The following is a 16781-nucleotide window of genomic DNA, read 5'->3' on the forward strand; positions in this document are numbered from 1 at the left end:
TCTTTTTTCTCTGTACAAACCTCCTACAACCTGCACAAACCTTCTACAACTTACATAAACCCTCAGCTTTCATGAACTTTCTTATCCAGAAATAAATGGCTTTCCTAACAACTTGCTTTTTCCTTTTTCCTTCAAAAATATTTTTATACCTTATACCTTCTATTATCAAAACCATACAATTCCTTTCTAATCAGAATTCTTGATTTAAAAATCTTTAACCTTTAGTGACAATTAAGTTGACTTTCTTTTTACCCTAGTTTTCCTTTTCCCAAAGTCTGATTAAAGGAGTCCTTAGTTTTTTCACATATTTACCATACGTAGACCAACCAGCTTCAGGTTTGTGGTTGGAGTAAGGCATGCCGTTTTTCTACTTTAGCAGCAGTGGGAGTTGTCAGGATCATGGTGTGTGGACCTGTCCATATGAAAGTCAGTCCTTGGGTGATGTACTGCTGGAAGTGCCTCTTGGACAGTCTTTGAACAGTTTGCTGAGTAACCTGTAAATCCTGCGAGTACTTAGGGAAAGGGTGATTACATTTCTACACTTTGCAGTTAGAGTTTAAGTCCTATTGACCACTGCTTCTCGCTGGAATTAGCAGCAGGTCCCAACCTACAATAGGCATGGAGCATCGAGACAAGAGGAATAAAGGAGATATTATACATTAAATAAAACAACAAAATCAGACTGTCAATACCCACAGTAGAGATCTTTGAGGGATAAATAAAACTCAAATATTCAGGCAAGGCATAGTAGATGGCCCTTGTGTTGACAAGAAATGAGATCAGTTTATCTGCTACTTGGAAATATAAATAAAAAGATAGATTTAACTCTAGTAAGTTGTTTTATAAAGGTTTATTCTGCCAAACAGCAAAAATCGACATAATTGACTTGGTAAGTAATTATTATTATATGCTTTAACTTGCTGTAACTCTGCTTTATAAATTTTATAAAGTAAAGTTACTTCCCTACTTTATAAATCACCATTACTGTGGAACCGGTGGGCGGTAGGTATAAAAAGGTTGACTACCCCTGGTCTAGATGCTTGTACCTTTGGAAACAGTCTGGGTGTTTACTGCCTCCTTTTAAGATTTCCTCCTTCATTTTCCTGTAGTATCTAGTCATTTTTTATATGTATGTATCTAACTGGGAATTTGTTAAACTTGGATCTGTGTTTTCGTTTGTTTTCATTTGTTCTAAGAGATTCTTAGCTGTCGCTTCTGTGTGGGATTTCTCCCAGTGGCGCTTTGCTCCTAGTTCCCTGGGACTCGCCCTGAGCCTGCTCTAGCAGCTACATCTGCACGTTGTCCCTTTGCTCCATCACTTCTGCCCTGCCTTCCATCTCTGCCTCGTTTGTTTGTGCAGTTCTTATTTTTGGTTTATGTACTTTTTCAGATGCTGACTTTATTTGGTTTGTTTCCAAATCTGTAGGGTCCCAGGTCCTTCCCTCCAGTCACTGCCGTGCTGCACTCTCTACCACCCCGCTGTCTTCCGTGGGGCTCGGGGCTGCAGTCCTCATGGGGGGGGGGGTTCCATCTGCATTTTCTGCAGTTTTCTCATTTGTCTGATTATAGGTGACAATCCTGGCAGACACTGAGGGAGGTGGTAGCTATTGGGAAGGGTCTCTGGACTGTCTATCTAGGTACTGAGAGGTGGCCACAGCCCATGAGAGGTTGGTGCACACCTCGTCACCTCTGTCTTCTGGATGCAGCCTTCCCAGTTTGTTGGATTGTTACCTTTGTCAGGACCCAGCTTGGGGTCTTGTCACTACTGGAGGCTCTGCTTCCTCTAGAGAGTTAGCACGTCTTCCCAAATCTGCAGTCCCTCTGAGTGCTAGGCTCATTTTGTGGACCTGAGGGAGGCGGGCAGCAGTGGTGACTGTGGATATCTTGTTCTTCTCCTGGACAAGCCATGGGTCCAGGGAAGAGATAGCATAGTGGACTTGGTTTACATGCTGATGTGACCCAACGGGTCTGCTGGCCAGTCAGACATGGGTAAGGGGGAGTGAGGCAACTGAGGTGACAGGCCCCTTGACCCACAGCTGGAGGAAGGGTATAGTTGTTCTCTGGAGCTGCAAAGCTGTGCGGAGCAGGTGTGGACCTGAGGTGTCTGGAGGCCCAGATAAAAGAATGTCATAGCCAGTTCCGGCTGCCATTCAAAAGTACACAGCAGTTACCCCTCACAGTTCTGAAGGCTGGACATCCAAGATCAGGGGCCGGCCAGTGCAGATCCTGGTTGTGGGTGATGGGTCCCTGCTATGTCGAGTTTCTCTTATCAGGGCATTCCTCCCACTGTGGGGTCCTCCCAAGACTGCACCTCCTCAATCCCAACAGTGGAGTTAGGACTCCAGCACATGGATGCGGGGGGCACAAACAGTTCAGAGCAGAGGTGCTTCGTTTGAGTTGCTTATTGGATCCCATCCTGAGGAGACAGGTTTTCAAGACTGGAGCTCAGTGGCAAGTCCTGAGCATGGGTGATATGTGAGCCCATGAGGTGACCAGAGGATGGGGGGATAGACTAAGAACGACCTCATTGTTAGGAGGACAGGGAGCAGAGGTGACAGTGGTGCCACGAGGAAGTGGGCCCAGTTGGAAGAGTCTATTACAGGGCGGCCATCTATCATATGTGCCAAACAGCCACAGGGGCAGAGGATGGGAGTAACCGTTGAGTTCTCAGCAACGTGATGGTCACTTGGACCCTGACAAGTGAGTCAATGAGCTATGAGGAGAAGCTGGAAGGAGTTAGGTTCAGGGCAGGGTGGGGGCTGGAGACACAGGGACAGCTCTGAGTGACAGTGAGGACCTGGAGGGGGTGGATGGCAATGAGGAAGGCCTGGTGGGGGGACGGTGATGACAGTGAGGGGAGAGAGGCTGAGGTCCACAATATCTCACAGGACAGGAGGGTTTCCCTGGGGCTTTTCTCAGTCGAGGAGCTGCTGTCACAGGCCCTGAAATGGCATTTGCCGCCTGACCATATCCAAGGTTGCCTGGGCCAGCCTCTAGTCCGTGCGTGGGGAGGTGGGAGCACAGACCACTGGGGCTGACATGCCTCAGCCCATGTTGTGTCCAAAACTGCCCCTGGCATGGCACCAGAGAGGAGCTTGTCCATCTCACAGGGACCCTGGCCTGACATCCTCAGTCTGATCACTTGGCTTGGTGTGCAGAGCTGGGGGACCCGTACGCCTCCCTCCAGTTATGCCTTGATCCTCCTGCTCCCTGAGTGCGCCCTGCCCGTCCTCTGATTCTGGAGGAGCCTGGCTGGGTCACAACACACACTGGGCCAAGCGCTTGCAGCTGCCTGATGGGGACTGACCATGTCTGCCTGCCCTCCTGTTGATGGCTGTGAGGATGGGGGTGGGATGAGGCTGCCAGACACATGGGGCAAACAGTGTCTGTCCCCTGCTGCACCTGTAGAGGAACCAGTTAAGGTAACTGGGTGTGGCGTCCTCTGAGGATGGGGCCCTCTGGTTGTGAGCTGCCACACAGCACAGCACAGGTAGCTCGCTGGCAGCTCATGTCCGGCACCCTATGCTTTCCTGCAGCCATCCCTTCTGTGTGAAGCTGCTCGCGCTCTGTAAGGCAGAAATCAGCAAGTCCAAGGATGTCCAGAAACTGCGGTCCAGCATTGCAGTGTGAGTCCCAAGTACCTGTTGACACAGGCTGGCTGGGGGTGGGGTTAGTGAGAGGAGGAGGCAGGAAGCAGTCATTGTGGCCTTGAGACCATGTGAGGTCCTGAGGACAAGAGTGAAGCCATCACAGTGTCCCCAGCCCTGACCACATGCAACCTTGGCCTGAGGGGAGGCGGGTGTCCTGACACTCTGGAGAGCTTGACAGAATTGGATACGTGGTCTGGATGCCTCATCTGCAGAGTAATTGTGAATGCTGAACCAGGGCACCACCCTGAGACCTGAGGTCTCCACAGCTCTGGTGACGAGGTCCTCTCACCTGTGTGCTGCCCCTTCAGGTTCTGTGGGATGGCACAGTTCCCCGGCAGTGTAAGGAAGAAGGTCTTGCTGCAGCTGCTGCTCCTTCTCTGCCACCCATTCCCCGTGGTGAGTGTCTGCTCCTCCTTGACTGCTGTGGCCAGCAGCCCACCCTTGGGTTTTCCCATGGTAACATGGGGTGGGTTCTGCACACTGGGACTGGGGTTCACTGGTGCTTGGGCGAACAGCCAGAGTGGACCGGGATCTGGGTGTGGGTGTGGCCTTTCTCTGCCTCTTGGGACACAGCCAGGGCACCAGTGTGGGTGGGGTGTTCTCTGCTATGTGGACATTTGGGTCTGGAGAGAGCAGTAAATGCAGTGTGACTTTTTACATGCCTTCCTGGGGGCGAGGGTGTTGCTCACATTCTGCCCTGTGCTGTCCACCCTGTAAGGGCTCTGGGCAGGGACTCAGTGGCAAGTCCTGTAAGACCTCCAGCAGAATTGGTTCAAAACCCACACCTGAGTGACGCCTTCACCCGGAACTGCCCACTACAGGGTCAGGCTTCCTAGAAATTCTTCCCTTTCACTGAAAAACAAAATGCTCTTCAGGCAATCCAAATGTGACATTTTCCAAAAGGTAAAAGTAGCCCTCACCTTAAAGCAACCCCCCATCAGAAATGCAGGTTCTCAGACTACCTGACCTGTTGACTTAGCAACTTAGGGGATTGGAGCCTACCTGCTCCATGAAAGATGTTACCACCAGGGGACAGTTAGGAAAGAGACAGGTGAGATTGTGTCCTTGATCAGGGGCAGGTTTTTAATGAGGTGTTTCAGTAGGTACAGTGTCCTGGCCTGTTAGAAGGCATCTGGTTCCTTCCTGATGAGGCTGCTGGAGAAACCAGCAGTTCTGTAGGGGAACCAGGTGGCCTCATCCTGTCCCGGGGACACATGTGGTCGTGGCCAGGTCTCCTGAGTTAGGATCCAAGGTCAGCATATCTTTCAGGTTGCAGTCAGACTCTGGGTGTCATCTCTGCTTTGTGTGTCTTGGTCCCCCTCCCACTAATGCGCCCTGTCCTGTCCAGATCCGCAAGACCACAGCCAGCCAGGTGTACGAGATGGTGCTCACCTACAGTGACGTGGTGGGCGTGGACGTTCTGGAAGAGGTCATGGCTGTGCTCAGTGGCACGGCCTGGTGAGTGCGGGCCCCTCCCGTTCTCTGGGACACATGCACATCGCAGTGAGCGGGGATTAACTTCCCTCCCAGTCCCCACAGTCTTTCCCCAAAACTCTGAAGTGAACAGGAAAAGCAAATCTCCCAGCCCTCGATGGCCTTTGCTTTAGATTTTTGAGGCAGTGGTGGTTGTTGTAATGGAATCTTCTCACTCCTTGTTCGTGTTTCTGAAACTCAGGCTCTCTCCCTTGCACCACAGAGGGGCTGGGTAGGCTGCACACGGGGAGCGGGGATGGGGTGGCTTATGGGGAATGTTTTCAAAGTGAAACGATTTTTCTCCCAATGCGGTTTTTGGTAATACAAAAAAAGATGGGCTAAGTTTTTATTTCTCTGTGGGCTTTTTCATGAACGAATCATGTCGCAGGCTCTGGGCGCTGATGGGAACTGGTGCGCCCATGTCTCCTATATTGGGTGTAGGTCACTCTGGGGATTGGCAGCCCAGTCCAAGCTGCATTGTCAGAAGCACAGTGGAGTGTGCAGTGCAGGAGGCAGCTCATCCTTACATGAGGATGTACTGTGTGTTCATCTTGCATCACTGTAGAAGAGGCTGCTGTATCTGGACTCGCCTTAGAGCAGCGGTATTTTCCGATGGCTTTAGGCGACCCCTGTGTTTCGGTCGTTTGACCCCTGCTGGGGTCGCGATCCACAGGTTGAGAACCGCTGCCTTAGAAGGAGGGGGGTCCATGGGCATCTGCTCGGTCTTGGTGGGAAAGGCCACACACAGATATGTTAAATCAGAAATGACAGAGGAAACAGGAAGGACAGGGTTTCCTTTCTCTCCTCAAATACCTGGTTCCCTCCCATGTGTGGCAGGGCCATTAGCTTCTCATGGGTCCCTCAAGGGTTGGGTATCAAAGTTTATTTTAGGCACAATATCCTGCTATCTCTGTTGGCTTCTTGACTCTTGATGATTCTGGCAGCAGGCTTGAAGGATGGTGGCCAGAAGTAGGAAAGATGCAGCCAGATGTGTGGGTTCAACACGCATAGTGTGGTAGCAGACGTGTGAGCGAGGCGCCTTACTTCCAGGCACTGCACACACTGGCCTGTGCACTCACACATGCACATGCTCACACACCTGTATACATACTCACGCACTAGCATACACTCCCAGGCCCCAACAAGCTAACCTCTTTCCTCACCCTGTGTGGAGGTGTGACTGAAGCTTGGAGAGGTCAGGCAACAGTCTGTTTGGGCACCGATGACCAAGGCCTTTGTGTTGATCACAATCCAACAGTACCTGGGTCTATTAGGGGCAGCACATTCTGCTACAGACATGTATAGTATGTTCACATGCGTTTCCCTCAAAACAGTGATGTTCCCACACGCCTGAGCTTTCTACAGGGGTCGCCAGCTTCCCTGCTTGGACATGATGTGCCACTGTGGCCTAGAAGGACAGAAAGTTCTTCTCGTTTTAGAGCTTCATTAAGGTTTTCTATGGAGACATTTAATCTAGTGAACATCTTTGTAGAGCCTCACAAACATGCTTCAGAACAAAAATGTGGTCTCAGGAGATGTGGGTGTCTCTTCTCTGTCATCAGCTGGGACCATGACCTGAACCCGTGCTCAGATCCTTCTAAACATCTTTGGAGAGAGTGGCAGTCTGCTGCACTGATAACTCATTTTTCTATTGTGTTGTCAAAGTTGTAACAATGCTGAGGGGCAGGTTCTAAGTCAGATTCTACATATTCAACTTGAGAAAGGGCAGGTAAGAGACTAGTGGCCCAAAACCACCAGCATCCAGGGTGTCTCTGGCTCCTCCTTGACCCTTTCTGCCTCTTCCTCTCAGTGTTGTGCAGAGGGGGGCTCGCTCTTTTCCTATCATTTAATTCCTTTCTATCAAAATTCCAGAGGATTTTAGAAGAACTTAAAGTATTTCTCTATAGTTGTGAAGTTTTCTTATTTTTTTTTTTTTTAAACTTTTCCATTGATTTAAGAGTGCAAGAAAGCAGGAAAGAGAGGTATCAATTCATTCTACTTAGTCGATCCATTTAGTTGTGCACTCATTGGTTGCTTCTCATGGTTTGGCCCTGACCATGGGTCAAACCCGTACCCCCACAATCTTTGGCATGCCCGGTCAGTGCTTTATCCACTTAGCCACCTGGCCAGGGTAATTTTTATCTTTAATGAATAAACAGCTCTTAAAGTCAAGTAAAACTTTAAACAAGCCCACGTGATAAAAATCCGTGCCTCTCTGCCCCTCCCCTGTGCCCCCACCAGGCAGCTCTCTTCCTTTGCCTGCTTCCTCCCTGCATCGGGGGGCTGAGTCCTCTTGCAGTTTCCTGAGGAAAGGGTTCAGGAGCAGAGCCTATGCAGATTCCTGTCTGAGGAAGGGGCGTGGGTTATGGGGTGGTTGTCATTCCCTGATCTACTCGTCTGCGACGTCTTGAGGTTTCTGTACACTTATAAGAAGTGTACTGAAAGTTTAAAGTTTGTGGCAGGTCTGACTACAAGCAGTAGGCCTTCCTTGTGGCTGAAGCCCATCTGCCCTCTCCTCCTCAGGGACGCAGAGCTCCCACTCGTGAGAGGCCAGCGGAACCGTCTGTGTGACCTCCTTGGAGTACCCAGACCTCATCTGGTCCCCAAGGTAAGCACATGTCCCCTCAGCCTACACCACAGACTCCTGGGGCCCTTTCTACACTAAGCCTTCAAACTCCAAGGAACTACTGTCCTGAGTCCAGAGTCCAGAACATTCTGGGTCCACATGGCTTTGGTACCTTTGTGGGATACAGCAGCACCCTCAGGACTGTTGGATGGGAGCAGAGCTGAGGCCAGTGCCTGAGCTCTACACCAGGCTCCTCCTGCTTGACCAGTGGGTGTGTCATCCCCACCCGTGAGGCAGGCCCATGCCTGTGGCCAGCCCCTTAAATGACAGCTGAAGAGCTGTAGTGCACAGGCGAGTGCTGAACACTGGGAGAGCATGGGTGTTCTGCTCCAGTCGCCGTGTCTGGGGGTGTCCTGTGGAGCTTTTGTACCCAGAACAGGCCCTCTGCAGGTGGGTGGCCGTCCAGTCTTTCTGGCCCTCAGAAGAGCTGGCATTGACCAAGCTCTTTCCAGGTGTAGCCTTCCCTTGTGTAGGGAAGAGCCTGGTCTCTGCCTCTGTGTTTCCATCATCACCACCTCCCATGACTCTGTCACCCCCCAGGGTCTCCAGGGCCTGCTGCTGTCTACTGAGGCTGCCACCGTCCACAGCCCTGGCGTGTGTGCAGTGTCCTTTCAGCTTTCTGAGGTCTCAGGCCCTAAGCTGTTCTTGCAGGTCCTGTGTGGCTGTGGGGAGATTTGACTATTGTGTGTGCACCTGGCAGAAAATCATGCTCAGTGTCTTTTCAGCTTGTCAGTCAGTGGTGCTAACAGGGGATGGTTGGGATTCAGCAGCTCTCTGCCCACCCCATTCCTCATCCGTGCCCCTGCCTGTTGCTCCTTTGGACTTAAACCCTAGCTCTGGAGAGAATGTTTTTGAGCTTTACATTGAGGAAGACTGTCCATGCAGACACAGGTGCTGGTCATGCCCAGTGTGGTTCCAAGGTCTCTGCATACCTGTATAACCAATACCCACGTCAACAGTGGAGCTGCCCCATGGCCAGGCCTCACCAGCCTGATGTGCACCTTGGAGCTGCGGGAGTGCACATTCACATGTAGGGAGGGTCCCGGAGCAGACAGTTTGCTGTTGGAAGTGCTGACAAGCAGATTCCAGAGTGACTGCTGATCTGTTAGCGTCTGCTCAGGGGCTGCAGTGGCTGTTTGGGTGGTGGTCTGGCTTGCGTTATCCTGGGTAAGGCTGAGCATTTGATCATTGGCCCTTTGGACATTGTCTTTCATGGCCTGTTCAGATCTTTTCAGGTCTCCTCTGGGTTGCCAGTCTTATACTGTATTTGTAGGGGTTCTTTTTTCTGGATACTGCAGATATCTCCTTCTCTAGGGGTTGCCTTCTTGTCCTTAGATTCAACTTACCATGCTGTCCCTCTTTATTTTGTTTTATGGATCCTGTGTAAAATACCTTTACTCTAACATTATGTGTATAGTCTAATATTCTGCCTCTTACATTTAGATTCACACCCTGTCTAGTATTGGGTTCTGCATATGGTGTGAGGGGGAGAGGTCAGTAGATGTTTTTCTCCATTCCATTCTGGCTACAGTGCATCATTCATTGTCCTCAGTCAGAGCCTACATGTGTGGCTTTCCCTGGATTCTCTGCTCTCCATGGATTTTTTTTGGTCCATCAGTAAGCCAGCACCACGCTCTCACATAGGTGTAGGCCTTCCGAGATAACAGATGTGGGTCCTGGGTCTTGTGTTAGATCACAGTAACTCAGTTTTCTGTCCTCCAGTTCTGTGTTCAAGATTGTCTTGACTCCAATCGACTTGCCAGTTTGCACAGTAAAACCTGGCAGTTTGGCTGAGGTTGCTGGGAGCCTATAGGTTGATTTGGTGAGAACTGACATCTGAGACTGAGTCTTCTGACCATATTTAGGCACTCTCAGTGTTCTATAGTTTTTGGAGTAGAGCTGTTACATGCCTTTTTGTAGTTGTTCTAGAGAGTTCTTCGCTATTTTCTTTTTCCATATTTTTCTCTTTGTATTTCAATTTGAGAGGCAATAATATCCCTTCCTGACATCCTGCAGTCTGAAGGAGGGGTGGTGCTAGGTGAGGGTCTCTGGGATGCCTCACCTTCCCGAGAGCCTGTCTCAGAGCAGGTGGCTGGGCCCGGGGACATTCCTGACCTGCCTTCTGCTCAGCCCGTTCTTTCCTCATTATCCTGTGAGACTTCCCTGTGCATGTGTCCTGTTAGTCTGCTCTCCCTTGGGCACCTGTTGTTTCCTTGCCTACCCTCCTGGTGCTGTACTCGTGTCTGTTGTGTTAGCCCTTCTCTTGTGGCCCCTGCAGAAACCCCTCGCCCCAGGTGCAGGGCAGGTGCTGATCTGGTCAACCCCAGATCACACTGGGGTGGGGGGTGGAGGTGGCAGGCTGAACATTGTGATGCTCCTATCTCCTTATTTATAGGCCAGCTGCAACATCAGCTTCACAAGTAAATGGGCTTTTACATTTTTATTAGGAAAATTCTGCACACTGGTGGGTGAAGTCAGGGAGAACAGTATAGGAACCTCCCCATCTGTTACCCAGAGATGGTGGCTAAAGGGCTCCTGGGACATCCAGGGATGGGCAGAAGAGCAGTTTCCTGCAGGAAATAGGGCCAGAAAAGGCGGGGAGATGTACTGACTGCCTGACCCTGTCCTGTGTCCTCTGCAGCATGTTTCCCGCTGAGTCCAGTACTGGCAGCTGAGCCCTTGTGCGCATCTAGTGGGGAGCAGCCAGATGTTGGCCAGCACAGAACACCTGGCTGTAGTGCCTTGGCCATCAGCTGGTACATTTGCTGAGGACTTGGAGTTTGTCAGCTTGGAGGTGGCTTTTTCTTACACACGTCCTGTACTCCGATGACCTGGGGTGTCTATGCTTTTGTCTTTACTTAAAAATGAGCTCAAGCCTTAATAAAATCATGTGCTGAACAGTCTATGTATGTTTGTGTCTGACACTGTTGAGAGCAAGGGTAAGTCATGGAGCCAACTGACCTGGGGACAGAGCAGGGAACAACCTAATGGGGGCAGTAAACTGGTGGCTTGAGGGGATCATAGGCTCCCTCCTGTTCTGCCTGCCCACTTGGAGAGGGTGGCTCTGGGTAGGGACCAGGCCTAGAACAGGCTACTGCAGCCTCCTGTGTGCTAAAGCCAAGACAGTGTCCACCACAGGTCTTGCTTAGCTGGTGAGTCGCTCTGTGAGATGCTACAAGGGTCAGAGACACTGCTGAGCCTTGGTGGCACCTCTTCCTGTTCCATCTGGCAGGGTGGGGTGGCTACCTGCCCCCCACACCCTGTTCTAGCAGCCAGGAAAAGCCATCACTGTGTTTTTAGATTCCTGCCTACGACCAGCTCCAGCCATTCCGGGGGGACCAGTGATGATAGCTCCAGACCCTCTGACAGAGAGAGGCATGTGGCTGGCAGCCTTACAGCTCTCTGCTTCAAGGGGATAAACTGAACTCAGCATGTGTCCTATGATATCCTTTGGTGAAATGTGGGAAGTGCCATGGTGCACGTGTGTTTTTGGAAAAGTGCCTTTTTCATATTTGTCCAGTGTGAGCTCACCCTGAACATCTGAAAAGCCAGTAAGGCTGCCATGTGTAAAAGGTTTGCCACCTAAGTGCTGAGAACTCTGAGGGGTGGGGACTGCCTCTGGGGATTTCAGGCAGCTCAGGTTCCCACTACCCCCAGCCCCTCCCATCTCACTGTCACAGGTTCAAGTCTGGGTGTAGGAGAGATGGAGCAGATAGTGCAGAATGCAGGAGCTCTCGTCCACCTCTGAGGAGAGGGTGTCGAATGTGCTGTCTTTGGGGTCACATGCCCAGGACTGTGACTGTACCTGGGCCAGCAACATTCTGCCCTTGTAGGACATGTGTGACAGCAAGTGTATGGGGTGGAGGCTGTGGTGGGCACTGGTGTGACGCTACCATGACACAGCCATGCATGTCACTGCTGCTGCCTCCATTAGTTGATTTTTTTCTTGCTTGGGCTAAGCCATGGGGCTTGCTGGAAACATCTACTGTCCACATGCTTGGCCTGGTGGCAGATAATCTTTAACTTCCTGAAAGAGAAAGCATTTATTACATTTATGTGATTTTTTTTAACTTTGTAGATTAAGATTAACTTTTATTTCATTCAAGCCTTAAAAACATGCCTCCCTCTTGAAAATTAGTAGAGTTCTCTATTTTAGATGAAAGCCTAGCTAGAAGGTGCATTCACTGACAGGGGCCACTTGGTGAGAGGTCCTAGATCACCAGCCTTAGATCACGCTGGTGATCCCACCCTCCTATTCACCAGATTTGAGGGCTCACAGCAGATGTGGGGAAGGGAGACAGTGCCTGCAGATATGACAAGATATCTTCTGGGGGCCACCTCTCTTGTGGATGAACTTCAGCAAAAAAAAAGGATCTGAGTGGGAGGGGTCTCAGATGCAAGGAGGAATATGAGTAGAGAAAACAGTAAGTAATGACTAAAACAAAAAGCATGTAGGATTTTTAATTTTTATTTTGTGACAGACAGAGGGACAGATAGGGGCAAACGGGAAGGGAGAGAGATGAGAAGCATCAATTCTTTGTTGTTCATTGATTGCTTTCTCATATGTGCCTGATGGGTGCAGCAGAGCAAGTGACCTTTTGCTCAAGCCAGCGACCTTGGGCTCAAGCCAGTGACAATGGGGTCACGTCTTTGGTCCTACACTCAAGCCAGTGACCTTGGGGTTTTGAACCTGAGTCCTCCGCATCCCGGTTCGAAGCTCTATCCACTGCACCACCGCCTGGTCAGACTATGTAGGATTTTTTAAATGGACAACAGTGGAGCATGAGTATACAGTGTAAAAACAAAGTGGAGTGCCGTGGCCACAGCACCTGCCCTCTGGCCTCAGACCAACACTTAATACGCTGAGGCTCTGTCTGCAGTGATTCGGTCAGGAGTTAATAAGTTAGCACTGGAAACTGCAACCCAGTTGGGAGCTCCACCACAAGCCCTCACCCCAGTACTGCCTTGTTGCGCCTGGGAAGTGCTGGTGCAGTGTACCCCCCAGCCATAAGGAGACCTTCACTAACCTGGCAGAAAGCCATCAGTGAAATAGGGAAAAGCTCTTTCAGATTTGTTTTCCTGTCCTAGGTTGGGCCATTGGGGTCCCGGAGCTCAGGGGCTAAATGCAGACAATGCCAAACCAGGTATAAATCAGAAGTGCCCAATGCCTGCAGCAGCCAGTCTAGGAAACCAGCCAGCCTGAAGTGCCCAAGACGTGGTAACTGCCAGCTTCCTTAATTCTTGCCCCATTTCCAACTGAGGACCAACTAGAAAAAGCCAGATATGCTTCCCTAACCGCCCTGGCCCCATCATAGGTCCCTCTGCTGCCTGACTCCCTACCACATAAGCTCTGCACACACAACTCTGCTCTCATCCCACACATCTACTGAAGCCAGGTGCCATAACTGCAACCTTGGGTGATCGCTGACAACAGATGAGCTCGTGTCCACCCAGCCTGAGACCAGACGGCAGTGCAGACAGTGCAGGCGTCCAGGACAGTGAACCAACCAGCGCTGCTACCATCACTCTGCGCAGTGACAGTTCTAAGAGGATGTGGTGCGCCCCAAAGCCCTCTGGATAACAGAAACAGAGGCTCTGTGCTGTGTCTTGGTCTGTGGTGTATGTACATGAGTGTGTACACATGTCAGATGCACAATGAAAGTGTAGATTGCACCCCACCAAAAATACACAACACCAGCCCCTCACACACAGTATTCACCATGCATCAGCCACTACTTCTCACCTGGGTTCCCACATGGGGACACAGGGCTGTCCTTCCGACTTGCCCTCGCAGGACTGCCCAGGTCTGTCAGCTGAAGTGAAGGAAGTTGCGGCCCTCCTGTAGGTGCAGCGACCTCAGATTGTCCTCAAACGCGCCTCCTGTAAGGTCCTATGAGAGCAACAGATCTGGCTCAATCCTGGCCTCCCCCAGCCTGCAGAGTCCCCACAGAGCCTCCCACTGGGGCTTGTGGTTTCCTGTCGCTACCTGTTAGGAGGGGCCAGAACAGGAAACTGCAAGCAGTTGGCCACAGTAGCTACTGGGAGATAGGGGTTTTATGAGGTGCCCTACCCATCCTTGTTCAGCCCCTTCCGGAAGAAGGCAGCTGACCCCCACTACAGGGACTTGGGGAAGGAAGTGGAATTTATGGACAGTTCCTTTTCACTCCTGTGTCAGGGAAGACCCAGTTTCCCTCCTCCGGACTGATCCTGGATATCCCCTCCCCTCTGCAGAGGCCACAAGTAGGCTATCCCTGGGGACAGAAACTGCCACTCTACACTGCTGATGGACCCCTCCCTTCCTCCCCTTCTACCTGCTGTGCCTTCAGTGGAAAGAGAGTTATGATCCTGTGAGGAGGGTCAGGGTGCAGGAGGCAGGCTCTGTCCAGACCTTACATGTGATCCTACAAGGTCCCTGAGGTGACCTCAGGGTAGGCGCAGGACTTGGTGGGCAGGTCCCTAAATGCTTTAGTTTCATCTGTGCATCGGTTCTGGCTTTGGCCAGGCCACCTAACCCCAATCCTAGGCCCCGGCCCTGACTTCTACACCCTAGCCTTCCTGCAGCCATTGGCTCCCAGCTCCCAGCCCCCAGCCCCAACCCTCATCCCATGCTCCTACTGCCTCAATAACATAGCTCCGAAAGACACAACCAGCATACTGTAGAGTCCTTGGCCTTGGGCAGCATGTGTTCTTGGGTATCATCTGTCCGGCCCAATGCAGAGAGTCTTCCTGGCTCTGCACACCCTGGGCCATCACTGCTCCTACTGCTGTTTCTACTGGTTGTTGCTACAAGTATTTAAAACTACATCTGAAATTTCCAGATTCTGTCCTCTAGCTGCTGTCCATTCTCAAACCCCTTTTTCTCTTCCTATTTTCTCTTTGTTCCTGAGATTTCAAAGGAAACACCACTGCTGAGATCAGCCTGGAGTTTGGCCCAGAGATTGTTGACAAAGGCCTGCAGCTCTGGGCTTGCAGAGGGGCCCAATGGGAAGGAAGGCCTGTTCCAGACCTAGAAGGGTCTCCTTAACAAGATAGCATTACAGTTAGATGCTTCTATAAATTGGCATAGCCCATTAAGAGAATAAAAAGGCCAGACAAATCAACAAAGGATTATAACCCAGCAGGTATGTTAGGTAACTTCTACAGCTGTCAGAGGCATACAATCCCATAGATAAATGGGAGAGACCTGTTTAGAAATGTCACAAAAGGGGAAATCCACATGCCCAGTAGATATAGGAAGGTGCTCTGCTTTACCTGCATCTTAACACTAAACCACAGAGTGCCACACCCCACACCCCCGACTGGGGAACTGGCTCCAGTGTAGTCGAGCCTCTGGCCTGGGATCCCATCCTGCCTCTGGATTCCCTCTGGCCTGGCCACTTTGGGGCATCATCTAGTGAAGTAGAAGATACGGCCACCCCACGACCTGCACTTCTACTTCCAGGACTTGCCTGGAGAAATGGCAGGTGAGCATCATTATCTTCAGAGCAAAGGCCCTGGAAACCAGCTCCCAAAGGCTGAGTCAATGAGACGTTTACCAGCTGAATGCTGAAACACCAACCAGAATGGACAGTGGAGAGACCAGCCCCCAGAGGATATACAAAAGTGGATTTCATTCACATGAGCTACAAAACCAGGCAAAATTAAACCGTATGGTGTGGGGGTGCAGTCATTCGTCCATGGCCCTGTGAGGACTAGTGAAGAAATTTCATGTATGGACAGCACTGGTGAGCATTGCTGTACCTGGGGTGGGTTTGTTGACCCAGATACCGCAGCTCCTGTGAGGCCATTTATTCATCCAGTTTGCGGTGATATGTCCTCTGTTCTAATAAAATTTTATTCAAAAAAGCATGACAAAATGGCCATGTTTAGGCCAATTTCTGAAGGTAGTTAATAGTTCATAATAAAGTTTATTTTTTTTCAAGCGAGCTATCCTCGTGCCTAAGGCCGATGCTCAAACCAAGTGAGTCACTGGCTCCAAGAGGGGAAGAAAGAGAGAAGAGGAAGGGAAGCAGATGGTCTCTTCTCCTGTATGCCCTGACTGGGAATCAAACCCGGGACGTCCACACGCTGGACCAATGTGCTTTCCACACTGACCAGGGCTAAAAAAACTTTTAATCAAGGAAGAAAACAATAATTCTGGAAAAGAACAATGAAAAAAGACTAGCTTTACTGAATGGTAACCATTGTAAAACTGAGTAGTGGTGCTGGGACATGACTGGACAGACCAAGAGCCCAAAGTGGACCCACATGTATATTCATATCCAGCACACAAAGAAGGCCTTTCATTACTGGAAAAGAAATAAATTATTCACCCAATGATCTTTGGACAATTGAGTATCCAGATGGAAAGAAAAATATGGATTCCTACTTTAATCTTTGTAATAATAAATTCTAATCGTATCAAATCGTACATGAATTTTTTTTTAAATTTCACAATGAGGAATTACTGTCTTAGAATGAGAAAGCCCCCAAATCCATTAAAAATGGACTAATTTGATAATTAAATTTCTAAATAGCAAAAATATAAATTTAGTTAAATGACACAAAAACTCACACTTATCACAGAGGTTTGTTTTTTTTAAAGAAACATGAAAGACTAATAGAAAGTAGGCTAATTAAAAGAATAACTTACCAAAAGGGAAATAATAATGCTTATAAATATGTAAATAGATGCCCTCCTTACTCACAACATGACACTGCTGACTGGAGCTACAACCTTCCTGTCTTCACCTGCAATTTCTGAAGATGGTAGATTTGCGCTCACTGCTGAAGAAGGCTCTCTGGTGGCAGCATAAACTGGCACAGCCTCCAGGGACATAAACGGCGGGGGGGGGGGGGGGGGGGGTCAAAACCAACAGGAGACTCTTTGACCAGCAGCTTTTAGAAGTTTATCACACATATGTAGCCACCTAAACAAAATTATGTGTAGGTAAAGATATTCGCTGCTGCACTATTTTTAATAATAAACAGTAAAAATGGCCTCAAGGTCCAACACTTGTCTGAACCTCCCACTTTCCTGTAGGAAATACACA

General features: G+C 50.0%; 2 protein-coding genes across 7 annotated transcripts in view; one reads left to right on the top strand and one right to left on the bottom strand.

Moving 5' to 3' along the window:
* TBCD (tubulin folding cofactor D) overlaps positions 1-10654 on the top strand; it is a 194120-nt gene extending 183466 nt beyond the window's left edge. For all 4 annotated transcript variants that reach the window (XM_066381665.1, XM_066381668.1, XM_066381666.1 and 1 more), the window contains 5 exons: positions 3537-3626; positions 3959-4046; positions 4999-5108; positions 7647-7731; positions 10391-10654. In XM_066381665.1, coding sequence (XP_066237762.1) covers positions 3537-3626; positions 3959-4046; positions 4999-5108; positions 7647-7731; positions 10391-10405 — 388 coding nt within the window. In that variant the 3' untranslated portion in view covers positions 10406-10654. The remainder of the gene's footprint in view (positions 1-3536; positions 3627-3958; positions 4047-4998; positions 5109-7646; positions 7732-10390) is intronic.
* Positions 10655-10799: 145 nt separating this feature from the next.
* Positions 10800-16781, bottom strand: part of B3GNTL1 (UDP-GlcNAc:betaGal beta-1,3-N-acetylglucosaminyltransferase like 1) — a 52921-nt gene continuing 46939 nt past the window's right edge. For all 3 annotated transcript variants that reach the window (XM_066381677.1, XM_066381678.1, XM_066381676.1), the window contains 2 exons: positions 13493-13639; positions 10800-11776 (listed from right to left, as the gene is read on the bottom strand). In XM_066381677.1, the coding sequence (XP_066237774.1) occupies positions 13559-13639 (81 nt within the window). In that variant the 3' untranslated portion in view covers positions 10800-11776; positions 13493-13558. The remainder of the gene's footprint in view (positions 11777-13492; positions 13640-16781) is intronic.

Source organism: Saccopteryx leptura, chromosome 4 (genome assembly GCF_036850995.1).
Source record: "Saccopteryx leptura isolate mSacLep1 chromosome 4, mSacLep1_pri_phased_curated, whole genome shotgun sequence".
In the NCBI taxonomy this organism is placed as follows: Eukaryota; Metazoa; Chordata; class Mammalia; order Chiroptera; family Emballonuridae; genus Saccopteryx; species Saccopteryx leptura.